This window comes from Capra hircus, chromosome 7 (genome assembly GCF_001704415.2).
Source record: "Capra hircus breed San Clemente chromosome 7, ASM170441v1, whole genome shotgun sequence".
Lineage (NCBI taxonomy): Eukaryota > Metazoa > Chordata > Mammalia > Artiodactyla > Bovidae > Capra > Capra hircus.
In genome coordinates this window covers 88,511,443-88,525,873 of record NC_030814.1, presented here as the reverse complement: position 1 = coordinate 88,525,873, position 14,431 = coordinate 88,511,443, and the positions used below count along the sequence as shown (strand labels likewise).

Here is a 14,431-nt window from a genome sequence, read left to right as displayed (position 1 = left end):
ACTGAAACACATTCATTATACTTAAGTTCATACATTCATAATTAATATTTTGAAAGAGTTGGTTTACTTTGGAGGATAATGGAGAAACAATTCATTATAGATGAAAACTGTTTAAATAAAGGGGAAGACATTTGTCCTAACTTTTCTATATAAACTATATGAACAGTAACCAGTAACAGATGAGGGAAAGTATCATTTCATAAAAGTATTCCAACTATTAAATGAAACCAAAGTGATAAAATTAGAACATCATCCTTTTACAGCTCCCAGTGAATGAACAGATATGGGCATCATGTTTCAGTGGCTGCTAACATCATAAAAAGAGACACTTGAACGTTGTATGACTCCTACAGTCTTGCCAAAGGGGCTGGATCTGAATCTGACGAAGTCTCTGAATCTAGCTGCAATTTGCAAGAAATGCAGAGAGAAAAGGAATACGTTCAATTGCACTGTATACCCTCAGCAAAATTCAGACTGGAAAATTCTACAAGTAGAATAGCCCAGGCAAAGAAAAGGATGGAGAACCCCTAGGTTAAAGCAGACTAACAGACATGTAAAAATTTTTAAGTGAGCAAGACTAAACTTGTGTTTAAGGATGCACATTTGGATGATAAAACTACCAAAAACCCACAGGGAAGTGATTATTATAAGTCAAGCTAGTGTTTACTGATAGGTGAGGGAGGCTATTGTCCTTGGGATGGGACAGATGAGTGGGGCTTCCTGGTGGCCAGCAAAGTTCTATTTCTTGACTTGATATTTATATGGTTATTTCCCTGAAATAATTCATTAAACCTCATTTGTTCTGTGTGGTTTTCTATACCTATGTTCAATTTAAAATGTTTTAAAATGTCGTGTTTTTTGGATTTGTTTCATTTCAAAGGCAGTGCTACAGCAAGTAGGAACAAGTCGACCTAGTTCATTCAACCTAGCAGATTCAGCTTGAGCCTGGCCAGGGCTAGCAGACACCCATTTTCATTCAATGAATATTTATTTGAACATCTATTATATACTAGTCACTATAAATGTATTTGAATAAGAAAAAAAGACACTGATTCTGCCCTCAGGGAGCGTATAGTGTGTAGTTGGTGAGACAGACAGTAGTCACATTTTAATCACTCTGCTCAGTGTACAATCACACACTGAAACAAGAGTGCTGAAGGGTCAGCATCCTGACCCACAGGGACCCAACGAAGGAACCTATCCTGACTGCAGGTAGAGGCTGGGGACCTGGGCATTCAGGGGAGGTCTCCCTGAAGATGGGGCACCAAGATCAGACCCAAACGTGAAGCAGCTGTTGACAAGAGGGAGTAGGGGAGAGTGACCAAGTTTTTGATGATATATATTCACAGTACAGTGGGGGAGGTCAACATTAATCCTATGATAACATCTTTTATTTTATTTCTGATAGGCAATGTGAAGCCAAGGCACAAGGAACCAGTGTAATAATGTAAACCAGACACCCTGAGGAGGTCACCTGTGTGGTCAAGGAAGGCTGTGGCATGGGGGTGGGGGTCTGGGAATGTTTTACTGTGACTATGAGAAGAGCACGTATAACTGTGGTTGGAGGGGCAAGATGAACACACGCGAGGGGCAGCTGGTCAGGAGGAGACTGCAGAGGGTTCCAGGGGGCCAGACTGCACAGGCCTTCAGCCACGGTAAAGAGTTTGGTGCTTCTCCTCATTACAACAGGGTTTTGTTGTTTTTGATGATACTGGCATCTAGTAAATAGAGGCCAGAGATGTTCTGAACATACCCACAATAGTCTCCCACAACAAAGCAGTCTCTGGGACAAAATGTCAACAGTGCCGAGCTTAAGCAACCCTAGCCTAAAAGGAGACTCCCCTGCATTGTTCTGTAACAATAGTGCCCTGCATGCCAACCAAGGGGTGGGGCCTCCCTACCCTGCTCTCCCCTCCCAAGGGCTCCCTGGAGAGTAGTGAAGAGGACAACTCCGGAGCCCTTCCATTGCAACAATCCTTGGCAATCTGGGTTTGGGGCTCAAAACAGTCACTTTTTAAAAGAAACCTTTGTCTGTTTTTATTCTTTGATATTATATTTATGTGTACACAGCACATTTGTAAAATACAGAAAAGCACAGAGAAGAAAATAAAAATCAGCTATATTCTCTCACAGCCACTAGCAGTTTTTTTTTCTTTATTTTTCTAAATTGAAGTATAGCCAGTTTACAGTGTTGGGCTAATTTCTGCTGTACAGCAAAGTGACTCAGTTATACACATATAGACATTCTTTTTTCCTCTTCTTTTCCATTACGGTTTATCCCAGGAGATTGGAAATCGTTTCTTGTGCTATACAGTATTCAACAGGATATTGCTGTTTATGCATTCGAAACAGAATAGTTTGCATCTACCAACCCCAACCTCCCAGTCCATCTCTCCCCACCTCCCTCCCCCTTGGCAACCGCAGCTTTGTTCTCTGTCTGTGAGTCTGTTACTGTTTTGTAGATAGGTTCATTTGTGTCATATTTTAGATTCCACATATAAGTGATATTGTACGGTATTTGTCTTTCCTTTTCTGACTTATCATTTAACGTGATAATATCTAGTTTCATCCATGATGCTGCAAATGGCATTGTTTCGTTCTTTTTTTATGGCTGAGTAGAATTCCATTGTACACATACGCCACATTGCCTTTATTCATTCACCTGCCGATGAACATTTAGGCCGTTTCCATGTCTCTGCTATCGTGAACAGTGCTACTATGAACACGGGTGTACGTACCTTTTTGAATTACGGTTTTATCCAGGAGTGGGCTTGTTGGTCATGTGATAGTTCTATTTTTAGCTTTCTGAGAAACCTCCACATTGTTCTCCATAGTGGCTGCATCAACTTACATTCCTACCAACAACGCAGGAGGGTTCCCTTTTCTCCACACCCCCTCCAGCATTTCTTTTTTTTTTTTTCCTTTCCCAGCATTTGTTATTTGTAGACTTTTTAATGATGGCCTTCTGACTGGTATGAGGTGATACTTGTCACTGTAGTTTTGATTTGCAAGAGAGGCTCACTTTTAAAATCTGTCAACAAAAGGTTAAACACACACATGTCCACAAAAATAAAAATATCAGCTACTTCTTCCCTAGGGTTGTGCATCCCTTATAATTCTGCACCTAAAGGTAACTCAGTGACCTCAGATAAAATGCTTTGGCAACCCAGGATTATTTTATCGCTCTTGATTTTTAGGCTTATTCATAGTCCTGAAAGGAGTCCTAGAAAAAGTTACTGTTGATATCACAGACAACACTGTTGGCATGAATGCACTGCTCTAAGGCAATCTGTTAGGCTTAGGTTTTTGACCTGGCTCACTTAGGAGAAAACTGTCCACCCCGCAGAGCCTTGGGGCTGCCCAAGGGGGTGCAGACAAGCTTGAGGGGTGGCACAAGGAGCTAAAGGCAGATGCCACACCCAGAACAGCCACATTTTTGGCTATTTCATTTACTGGACTTAAAGGATCCTACTTAAAAGAAGTCTGGTAGCAAACAAACTGTTTTAAAGGTTTGAGAAGCACTGTACTAGCCCTTCTGAAGAATAAGGTAGTCTTCACCACAGTCACTAACTTTGTTTCTATTGTTTCCTTGGGAGCAGATCTTTTGAAACTTAAACACTTTCCTCAGATCATCATGGTGTTACGTGGTCATCAGGCTCCGAAGCTGACCCACAATGATCTACCTATTCTATGACACAGCTGACCAGAGAAATGCACTGGGTTTCAACTCTGAAACTGGGGTACTTCCTTCTAGTTTTTCACATCAAGGTAATTACTCTGAGTCTCAGCTGCCACCCCACCCTGTGAGGAGGAACTCCCACTTCCGCTCCAGGAAGGCCTCTAAGCTCAGTCCACGGCATGCCCTCCTCTCACTCTACACTGTTCCCATCCACTTTCCGGGCTTTGATGAGGGTTCTGTGAACGGACAATTCCCAAATGTCTTTCTCTAGCCCAAACCTCTCATGGAGCACCCTATCCATACATCCAGCTCCATACTCAATTACTCCTATGAGACCCGAAGTCTCATAGTCACCCTGAATTAAGTATGTTCAAATGGAACTCAATATCTTCTCCTACAAACTTGATCCTCTTCCACAGGGCTTTGTCTTCGGGAAGGGCATCACCATCCACACAGTTGTGCAGGCCAGGAGTCTCCCTCCCCTCACTTCCTGTGCGCACAGAGCGAAGTCCTGTTGGTTTTACCTGCTTCTACTCCTCTCCGTGTTTACTGCCTTCAGCCTAGTCCAAGTCACCTTCATTTCCTGTATAAATTATTGTGATAACCTCTCACTTGGTCTTTCTGCCATCCCTCTTCCTTCCTTTCAATCCTTTCTCCACCAAGTTATCAAACAACATTTTTTAAAAAATGCAAATCTGATGACATCACACTCTCAAAAGCTCCACCCTGCTATGTGCTAAGCCCAGCCTGCTCTTCTGCTTGGGACCCAGCCTGCCTCACTGCTGTGTCTCTATTCCACTCTCCACACCACCCCAGAGCACTGTCTCCAAGCTTCTACAGTGTACCATGCCTTTTCTTGAGTCTAGGCTTAAGCACTCTCAGCTTTCCTGCACAGAACACTCTTTCCTCTCTCCATCCCTTTAGCTGGCTAATGCCTACTCATTTTTCAACCCTTAGCACATGGTTCATCATCTCAGGCCTCCTCTGTCATACCCTCTCTGAGTACCTTGTACTTCTCTGTATCACCTACCATCACAAAGGGTAATAAGTACTTCCCTCAATTCGTTGTTTAATACATTCTGCCTTGCTAGAAGGCAAGTTCTAGAACAGTGGGCACCTGGAATAGTAGTTCACAGGAAACAGAGGATCAGGACTCTCTGGGCCCTAATCCTAGCCCTGCCACTTGCCAGCTATGTGACTCTGGGCAAGTCATTTAATTCCTCTGGGCTTCATTTCTCCCATCTGTAAAATGAGAATAATAATACTTCCTGTATCATAGGGTTACAAAGATTAAATTATTTGTTGTTTCTTTATACAGTACTTGTAAGAGTGAATGGCACATGTTAGAAGCTCCGCATGTATGTATGTATTTGTCTATTTATTCATTTACTTTGACTGTGCTGTGCAGCTTATCAGATCTTAGTTCCCTGCCCCGACTAGGAACTGAACCTGTGACCTTGGCAATGAAAGTGCAGAGCCCTAACCATTGGGGAATTCTCAGATGCTCTGTGTTTATCAAGTAAATGTAAGTAACTAACCAATGTTTGCTGTAGGTTACGAGTTCTCTTGGGTCGGGTAGCTGAGTCATAGAGTAAGTGTATATTCATCTTCAGTAAATACTGCTGTGCTCTACGTGTAGTTATAAAGGATAAACAGGGGGGAAAAAAAGCTTCATTTAAATATGTATTTAAGTATGTAAATGTTGAGATATCTTAGTTCCCCGCCCCCAGTAGGAACTGAACCTGTGAGCTTGGGAATGAAAGCACGGAGTCCTAACCACTGGATTACCAAGGAATTCTCAGATCCTCTATGTTTATTAAATAAATGTAAGTGACTAACTGATACTTGCTGCTAGGTTAAGAGTCTGGGGAAGCAAAGGCCTTTCCCCTAAAGGAGCAAGTTTCTCAGGCTCATCTAGTCAGTGGTCACAGCCTACTTAACTCTTTAATGCTCACAGGTGACTGTGGGAATTTGTCCCTTTCAAAAATCACTAGATTACACACTGGAAAAGACGAATCTAGTGAAAAACGCACGTATTTCTTTGGAGGAAAGCCTTCTCAGGTAAAGATATTAATCCATAGATGCAATATGCCCAAACATCCCTCTGCATGAAAGCTACAGGGTAAAACGGCTGTGTTCTCAAAGCAGGATGACATCCTCAGCTTGAACCTCTCTATGAGAGACTCCCCCTGCTGGGAGGATGCTGGGACTCCTCTCCACTAGGTGATCCACCGTGGCCAAGGACCTTGCTGAAGGCTATTCTCCTTGCCACAGGCTTCTCTCACAGACCCTGAAGTCCTGAGATAGAAAGACACAATAGCATGAAACCCTCTTTGAATATTGTGGCAACTCTAGAACTTTCTCCAGAAAAATGCTCGCATACAATCTCTAAAATTTTGTAGGTAATCTCCAGAGGAGAGGAACTCCCTAAGGCCCAGACCTTGAGTCAAGAGCCCTGGAATTATACAAATCACCTGCTTATGGGTTGAAAGAGCACACTTCCTGATTGCTGTGAAGTACCATAACCACAAGCCTGTTAGCTAACTGGAATCAGCCCTGTGGACATGAGAGTTCTGCCCATCACACTGCCATTGGCTAGTGAGACCTCCTCTTACCTTGAGGAAAGAGTGATGGTTTTTGGGAACACAGAGGCAACTGTCTACGGAATGCCCTAAGTCAAGGCTATGGTTTTTCAGTAGTCATGTATGGATGTGAGAGTTGGACTATAAAGAAAGCTGAGTGCTGAAGAATTGATGCTTTTGAACTGTGGTATTGGAGAAGACTCTTGAGAGTCCCTTGGACTGCAAGGAGATCCAACCAGTCCATCCTAAAGGAGATCAGTCTTGGGTGTTCATGGGAAGGACTGATGTTGAAGCTGAAACTCCAGTACTTTGGCCACCTGATGTGAAGAGCTGACTCATTGGAAAAGACCCTGATGCTGGGAAGATTGAGGGCAAGAGGAGAAGGGGACAACAGAGGATGAGATGGTTGGGTGGCATCACCGACTCGATGGACATGGGTTTGAGTGGACTCTGGGAGTTGGTGATGGACAGGGAGGCCTGGCGTGCTATGGTTCATGGGGTCGCAAAGAGTCGGACATGACTGAGCGACTGAACTGAACTGAACTGAACTGAAGATCTACAATACAGCTCATGTGCTTGTGCGTGGTGTCTCCCTCTCCTAATGAGTGAAGACACCAAAGAGTTACGCTTACCTAGGGAAGGCCAGCCAGGCGCCACAGAAGTGAATCAAGGCATATTTCCTGGTCAACTGGATCATGGATACACTCAGCTGAGGTTGTTTTGCTCAGCAAGCGTCAGTGAGAGGAGGCTGCTGACTCTCCTTACTGGAAATGGAGTCTATAGTATTGATGTGCCTTCCCTCTTTTCAAACACCCAGCCCAGGCTGAGAGGACACTACCTGGCTCTGTGCTGGGGGCCCCAGCAGCTGCAGGAGACAGATACCCACCTTACCTGTCTGAGAGCTGCCCCGAAATGAAGGAGCCCATCAGCACACCCACGAAAAACAAGGAGATTGTGAGCGGGGCCTTCCAGTCGTCCTTACACACCAGGTTCCACTGAAAGAGGAGAGAGGGATGTATTATTTCTTTTTAAAAGTGCTGTAAATGTTCAGCTTCTTGGAAAATGAAATCAGAACATCCCATATCCCTGCATGCTTTGTTTACATGACCGCAGGGGTGTGTGAGCTCACTAAGGCAGGTGATAGCCCATCGGGCAGCAAGGCATGGCACAGGTTTCCCCTCAGTGGAGAGACTGGCCATCTTGTTTTTCACAGCTTTTAGCCTCATTGTTTTGTTATCAGTTTCAGGAAGGGAGACAGGCAGGGAGCAGGTACTCTGCCCACATGCCAACCAAGGAGGAAGGGCGAGGCTTCACATGGTCACTTCTAAGGAGGTGGGCTGAAGCTGGGACTGTGGGTGGAGCAGGCAACCTCTCAGTGGGGTCCAGGCCATTGGCAGGGATGGCGTATGAGTGGTTCTGGAGCAGGGCTCTGCAGCTCCAAGGGTCAAGGCATCCAGCAAGGAGATGCAGCCAGAAGGCCTAGGATGCACCTTCTGGATCTTTTCCTTCAGCTCTGCTCAGGTCCTGACTCTGGGCCAATTACCCCTGGCTCCTGCTGACATTTAGAGCTGGCATCCCTGATGCTGTGCCAACATACGGCCCAATTACAGCCAAGAGATCTGAGCTGGGAGCCAAGAAGCTGGGTTGTAGCTCCTACTCTGTTAACTAGTTATCCAACCCCATCGTGCCTTAATCTCCCCATTTATGAAACAGTGATTGGGGGACAGAACAGGTTGCAGTGCTTGGTTCCCAGAACCTGGTGTAGAGTTTCACCCACAGTTGGCATGGGAAGAGATGTGCGGGCATGGGGAAGCACTGAACACTCACAGATGAGATTGCTCCAACCTAACAAGGGCCAAGAGAAGGATGAGAAACCAAAATAGGAAGCTTGCTGGTTCCCAGAAAAATGTTTCCCAAAACAGAGAGATGGTGCTCTGTAATAACCAAGAAGGCCACCTTCCATGGAATTCAGCCCCATGCTTGCCCGGTGACAGGCTGCAGGCCTGCCCTCCATGGATCCTGTTGGCTCCTGGGGAGTGCGCGGCTTCCAAGAAGAAAGCATCTCTTCCAGGTCAAGGTCAGAGGGAAAAACAAGTCTGCTTCTCAGCCCTGCTGGGCAGTGCATGCAGAAAGCCTCCAGGCACCTCAGAATGGGTAGAAGGGCAGCCCTCAGGATGGATCAAGAACCCCTGCAGAAGATGATAAGGCTCACTCAGCCGCAAGCAGGCTCTCCGCTCTGGAGCAAGCCTGTGCCTTGGTTGGACTGAGAATGGGTGGTGATCCCCACTCCAGGGAAGAGTTGGAGGTCACCAACTCGAGTCTAGAGGAAGCCCAGACTAGCAGGAGACAGCAAGGAGCACTAAGGCCCGAATGTTCAGGCAATGGCAGCCTTCTCATCTCTGCAGTCTCAGTGGTGCCAGCACCCAGATACCATCTTCCTTGTAGGAAGGTGTGTGCTCCTGGGGCAGCTGCCATCCAGACACGGCTGCTGAAGTCAGGATAGGAGTGGCAGGGAGTTAGAGCTGAGGGACTCGGTGAGGGGGTGCCAGCCTCTGGGTGCTAGACAGAGCTTCAGGGCTAGATTATGGTTATGGTCACAACTGAATGTGATGGGATCTATTCCCAGCTAGCAGGCACTACTTTTGTAGTGACAGAGATTTTAAAAAAGACTAAATAGAGTCATTAGCTGCTTCTCAATAGGTCTCTCATGAGAGCTGGGGTCTGATACAGCTGAGCCGGACTAGAAGTCCAGAGGGGCTTTTTCAGTGAGTTCTGGAGTGGAACCTCTAACCGCCCACCTCATGTTGGGCCTCCCAGTATAGGCTTCTAGGGACTTCTCGACTCGCAAGGCCAGATGTTACCTGAAACCAGGTCAAACGATGCTCTGCAGGAGATAAGGTGACTGTAGTGCTCATCATGTGGACCCCCAGAGCATCTCTCCGGCTCCAGCAGCCTCACCCCCACCGTTCAGTGTCCTTACTCTGGGCAAGCATGTAACTACCTGAAGTAACTGGGCTCTTCATCTACTACCAACATGTCTTAACAATTCTCATGGCCTGGCTCTGGGCCCTCCAAAAGCAAGCATGGGCTAACAATTCCTTCCTACTGGCCACAAGGGCCCTGTATATAGGGTCAGGAAAGGCACTAGGTTTCAAAAACTGGACAGAAGGGCAAGCATGGACTAGGTTCCACCCAGCCAACCCAACCCACCCACCCGGCAACCACCAGCTGGACTGCAGCGGGCTCTAAGACTTGGCCTGACCCCCCTAAGGAGGGGTGGGATGAGAAGCCCATCGAGTCCAGGTTATGACCCAAGGTTTGCTGTCTTCACAGCAAAAAGAATCTAGTATCTCTATACTGAGTTCCTGGCTTGGCAGCCGTGACTAAGGCAGCCACAGATCAGCTCACTGAAGACGCCACCTGGTATGAAGGAGGAACTGTATTGGCTGATGATAATAAGTATTAACCTTAGAACTGAATGTGTAGGTTTAAGATTTATGCCATGAGCCTAGCATTATTACCCCTCAGCTGGGTGAGCTATTAAAGCAGGAGCAAACTGAGGGAAAAAAAAAAAAATCTGAGCATAACCCTGGCAAGGGGCCTAGGCTTGCTACCCTTCCTGGTTAGAAATGTGCCTTTCTAGTGGTGATGGCTTCTTGGAGATAGCTTATATATATAAAGCTTTTAAAATTACATACTTTAGTTAGGCACAGTTTGTTTTATGTAATTTATACCTCAATAAAGCTGTTTAAATTTTTAAAAAGAAACAGAACTGTGTCTCTTGAATGCAGCATGTAATTGGTGCTACTTCTCAATTATGAGAAGCACAGAGATGATGTAGTTCCCTGGGACTAAATGTTCTTACCTGTGAAATGACTGGAAGAAAAAAGTGATAGAGCCTGTGCCCACAGGGCAGAAGCTCTCTCCTAAGATGTACCTAGCCTGACCGCACCAGTGGTCAAACACACTGGTAAGCACTACCTGTTACTGAAGGCCGTGCAGTCCTACACACATTTCATCCTGCCTCCTGTTGCAGTTAATGGTGAATCCTTGACCCAAGGCTGTCAGGGCAAGGACGAGAATTTGAGATCACATCCTCTAAAAGCCTGGCAGAGCCCTGCAGCAGAGAGACTCAGTACCTGTTTGAGACCTAGGTGAATGAGTGACTCGATGGATAAAGGACTGTTAACCTTCCAAACCATACTGTCCCTTGGGTTTCGTCCTTGGGCTTGGCTGCCCAAAGCCCAGATGAACCCTGAACTTCATTCTCAAGAACAGATTATTTTCCTTTCTCCCTCATCCCTTCTCTGTGTCAACTCTCAGAACTTTGACCCAGGGTGTTGGTTCTCAGCTAGCTAGAGTCTCAGTCTGACCGCTCACGGTCAGATGGGTCTGCTGTGACTGTATGTACACAGGGGCCCTCAGGGATTTGCCATGAGCTGCAGGGGCAGGGAAGAGGGCCCGCACTTCCCTAGAGTGAGGCGAGTCAGAAAGGCAGAGCAGTGAGGCACTGGCTCCAGGTCTCCTTGGTCTCCGCACCCTATAGTCAGTCAGCCCGGGGCCTGCCTCCCCAGTTGATGTAGCTTTTTCTTTAGGTGGATGTGGAGATAACAGTGGGTGTTCTCCTATTTTCTAAGACTATGCACATAAGAGATAAGGCTGATGGAAAAGCTGGTCGAGAAAAAGAGGCTTTCCAGGACAACAGGGAGTGAGTAAGAGTGTTGCCAAAGGCCGGGGCAGGGGGCTTCTGAGAAGCAGAGACTGGCAAGGGGAAAGGGGACCCAGAGAACTGCTGGATTTTTGGCTGAAGAGACCCTAACTCATGAGTGCCGGGGTAGCTACACATTTCCAAAGGAAAACTCTACAGCCACAGGCTGTGCTATGGCAACACCAAAAAGCAGGTGACCCAGGCAGCCTGAAAAATCACCCATGTTCCCAGAGAAGGAGGCAGTGCTGGGCCAAGGAACACTCAGGGATTGGAACGCCACTGCACAGTGGAGTGGCTGATGCCCCAGCACCCCTGGGGTGACGGAAGGGCTACAGAAGGGTTCAGCCTAGAAGCTCACGAACCACCTATTCCAGAAACATGGGAGAATAACCTCTTTCACCTTATAAACAGTGTCCCCTTCTTTCTGCCAATCCCAACACCTTGTTGCAGATCCACACGGGCACAAGCCCCAGTCTCTGGAGTGGGGGGTTACATTTACTTTGAAATATTCCACTTAATGCTTTTTGACCACCCTGAGTTTCTCTTCTATGAGTTAAACCTGTCCTTTTCTTCTTCAGTTCTCCCACGGTGGAGAAGATTTTTAAATTATTCACTAATCCATTCAACAAAAATGTTCATCCAGCATGTTAATCTGCATCCAGCATCAATGTCAGGATTTGCAAGATATAGGGCACGACAAAGTTTAGTACAATGGGTGCACTCAACTCCAGCAAAGAAAAAAAAAAAATCAAACAGGAAACCGGGGGTTTCATCTTCTGCTGAAAAACATGAATAGGAATTCCATACCAGTGTACTTACAAATACCTCTAGGCATGATTTGGGGGAGAGGGCAGGCTTGAAGACATTTAACAGGCACAGGACTAGCTGCAGTGGTCAGCCGGGCAGGTCCGATTGAAGGAAAATGGGCCTTAGAAAAATGGAGCCATCAGAATGTTAATGTAACAGCTTCCAACAGTGACTGTTCACCAGAAGAGAATGAGCAGCCTTGAACCTAAAAGTCTGGCATACCGGCATCCTGAGACAAAGAGCTAAGTAATGTATTAATCTTGCCTCCCTGCAAAGACTGACAACCTGGAAGTAGGTGAAAGGGCACAGAGCTCTTACGAAACTGTTTAGACAGCTAAAGAAACAGCCTAAATATACAAAAGGAAAGGCTGATATTGGTAGCAACAGCTCAAGGACCCTTCTGGAACAGTTTGCCTTTGGGAGCTCATCAATGCCATCACTGCTCTCAGCCAAAGGTAGGGTGGGGACAGCAAAGAAAGAGCAAATGATTAGAGTAAGTCAGAAACATTAGGGGTTAGGGCAAAGTCTTAAGAAATGCCACTAGCTGCTCCTGACTTCACTGCCTTCTCCTTCCACAGGCAGCCTGATGCAGAATTTGCAGGGACTTCTAAGTCATGGAGTATGGCTTCCCCTCCGTGGTCTTTGCCTGCAATCTGAGGGACAGCCTCTACTTTCACAATGCTCACTGGCTTCCAGGAGGGTGCCAGACTCGCTCGGGAGGCTAGGATTGAGGGTTTGTGATGACTGGAAGTTTTAATACTCGGTGCACGCTTCGGCCACAGATCAGTCAACTACCTCCAACCAGTGCCTGTTCTCTGAAGCAGCAGTGCCTGAGGACACCTGAATGGTGTCACTTGCTGAGATCCCAGTGGGGCTCTTCTCACACTCCTACTACACACATGTGGAGTAAGGAGGCACAGATGCTGGGGACATCAAATGCCCAAATATACAAAACACAACACACACACAAGTTTGTTGCGGCAGCACTCAGACTACCTTGAAGGGTGACAACCCCCAGGAGCAACATACACACACAGTCTCCAGAACCCATGTAAACCTCCTTGAGGCTCCAGTAGGGTTTGATGCCATACCAGGAACTATGGACCATTCCCTTCAGCCTCTGCCCTGTGAATCCTGACCTTATGTCAGGTTGTGTCTTGCTGTTCCAGACTTTGTGTCTGTTGAACTATACACCCCAGACTCATCGACAAGCCTCCTTCCCCAAGAAGGCTTCCCTACTCCTCAAACCCCTGTTCCTGACACTCAGTGAACCTGGGCACCCAAGAGTCTTTCACTAAGTGCTCTTTCCAATGTTCTGCTTGCTCAGTTCTGCCGAGACTACACAGAGTCAGAGTGCCAGAGCTGGAGTAAGATGCAAAGCAGAACCACATGCATCCATAAGTATCACATCATACACCCAGCTTTAATGACTACAAGGTCACTGGGGATAGAAAAGGACACGCAAAAGGAAAATCCAAGGGACTGGGGAATGAGAAAGGGTTTCCCCCTGTTTCCGATGAGCTAAGGCTGTATGCTTTAACTAAATCTGGGTAAAGAGATTTCCTTAGAATACCCTAAAACATTCCAGGTCAAGAAATCGCTCCAAATGGATCTTCAGATGCACAGAATCCTAAAAGACTAATGATAACTGACCATGAGTAAAAAGTAAACAATTTTTTATGGGGAATGACGGACTACTCAGTATCTTAAGAGTATTTACAAGGAATTGCCAGGGCCTTCTTGGCTTCCTCTCCAAGGTAGCTAACAAGGATGGGTGGCCAGACTGACAACCGTGCTGCGATGGCCACCATCTCTCTGGAAGTCACCAGGAAAAGTGCTCCTGAGCCACCTGGCTGGAGGATGTCCGTCACGAGTATGTAGTGAGTCCGCGGAGAGGGAGTGACAGCATCCAGCACGCACCTTGGCGGGTGGAGTGCGCGACTTTAAAGACACTGAAGGTCCTGCCTACGTCTAGGTCTCAAGCCCTGGGCGCGGAGCTGGTACCCACCTCGGTGACGATGGTGGACAGGTAGATGTCCTGGCTGAACTCCCAGCCATCCAGGCAGCTCTCCTGCTCCAGCTGCTCCAGGTCCACATCGCGCCCCGGCTCCAGCCCGAGCGCCGAGAAGTTGACGATCGTAGCGAGTCGGTAGCGGCGGCAGCTCTGAGGCACCTCGCGCCCGTCCTGCAGCCGCACGGGGACACTGTGGTTGCGCCATGCGCTGCTCAGGTTCGCGGTGTCCGGCACCCGGCAGTGGTGTTCCGGGGTCGCCGTAAAGAACACCGACGACAGGCCATTGAAGCCGTTGGGGATGATGCTGGCGCTGAGCAGGAAGAAGATGAGGCGCTGAAAGGGCCCCCACTCGCCCAGGAAGGCGGTCACTTCGTCGTAGTCCCGCATGCTGTCTTCAGCTGCCGGCGCGCGGCGCGCGGCCCGCAGCCGGGGGTCGGAGGACGCGGCGGCGCGCGGGGGCGGAGCGTGGCGAGCCTGCGCGCGTGCGCGGCGGATCCCCACAACGCGACCGAGTAAGGCTGGGGGCTTGGGGCCGGCCCGCTGACTGAACAGGTTCGCGAGCTCCTGCCGCCGTCGCGGCCGAAGCCACTGGCCTTACATAGTGCGCGAGGCCGGGGCGGGCTCTGGGCCTGAGCCGCCGA

The 14,431-nt window shown here is 47.7% G+C and overlaps 1 protein-coding gene across 1 annotated transcript in view; it reads right to left on the bottom strand.

Moving 5' to 3' along the window:
- SLC22A5 (solute carrier family 22 member 5) overlaps positions 1–14,431 on the bottom strand; it is a 26,159-nt gene extending 11,728 nt beyond the window's left edge. The window contains exons 1-2 of the mRNA XM_005682678.3: positions 13,785–14,431; positions 7,153–7,256 (exon numbers count right to left, since the gene is read on the bottom strand). Coding sequence (XP_005682735.3) covers positions 7,153–7,256; positions 13,785–14,177 — 497 coding nt within the window. The 5' untranslated portion in view covers positions 14,178–14,431. The remainder of the gene's footprint in view (positions 1–7,152; positions 7,257–13,784) is intronic.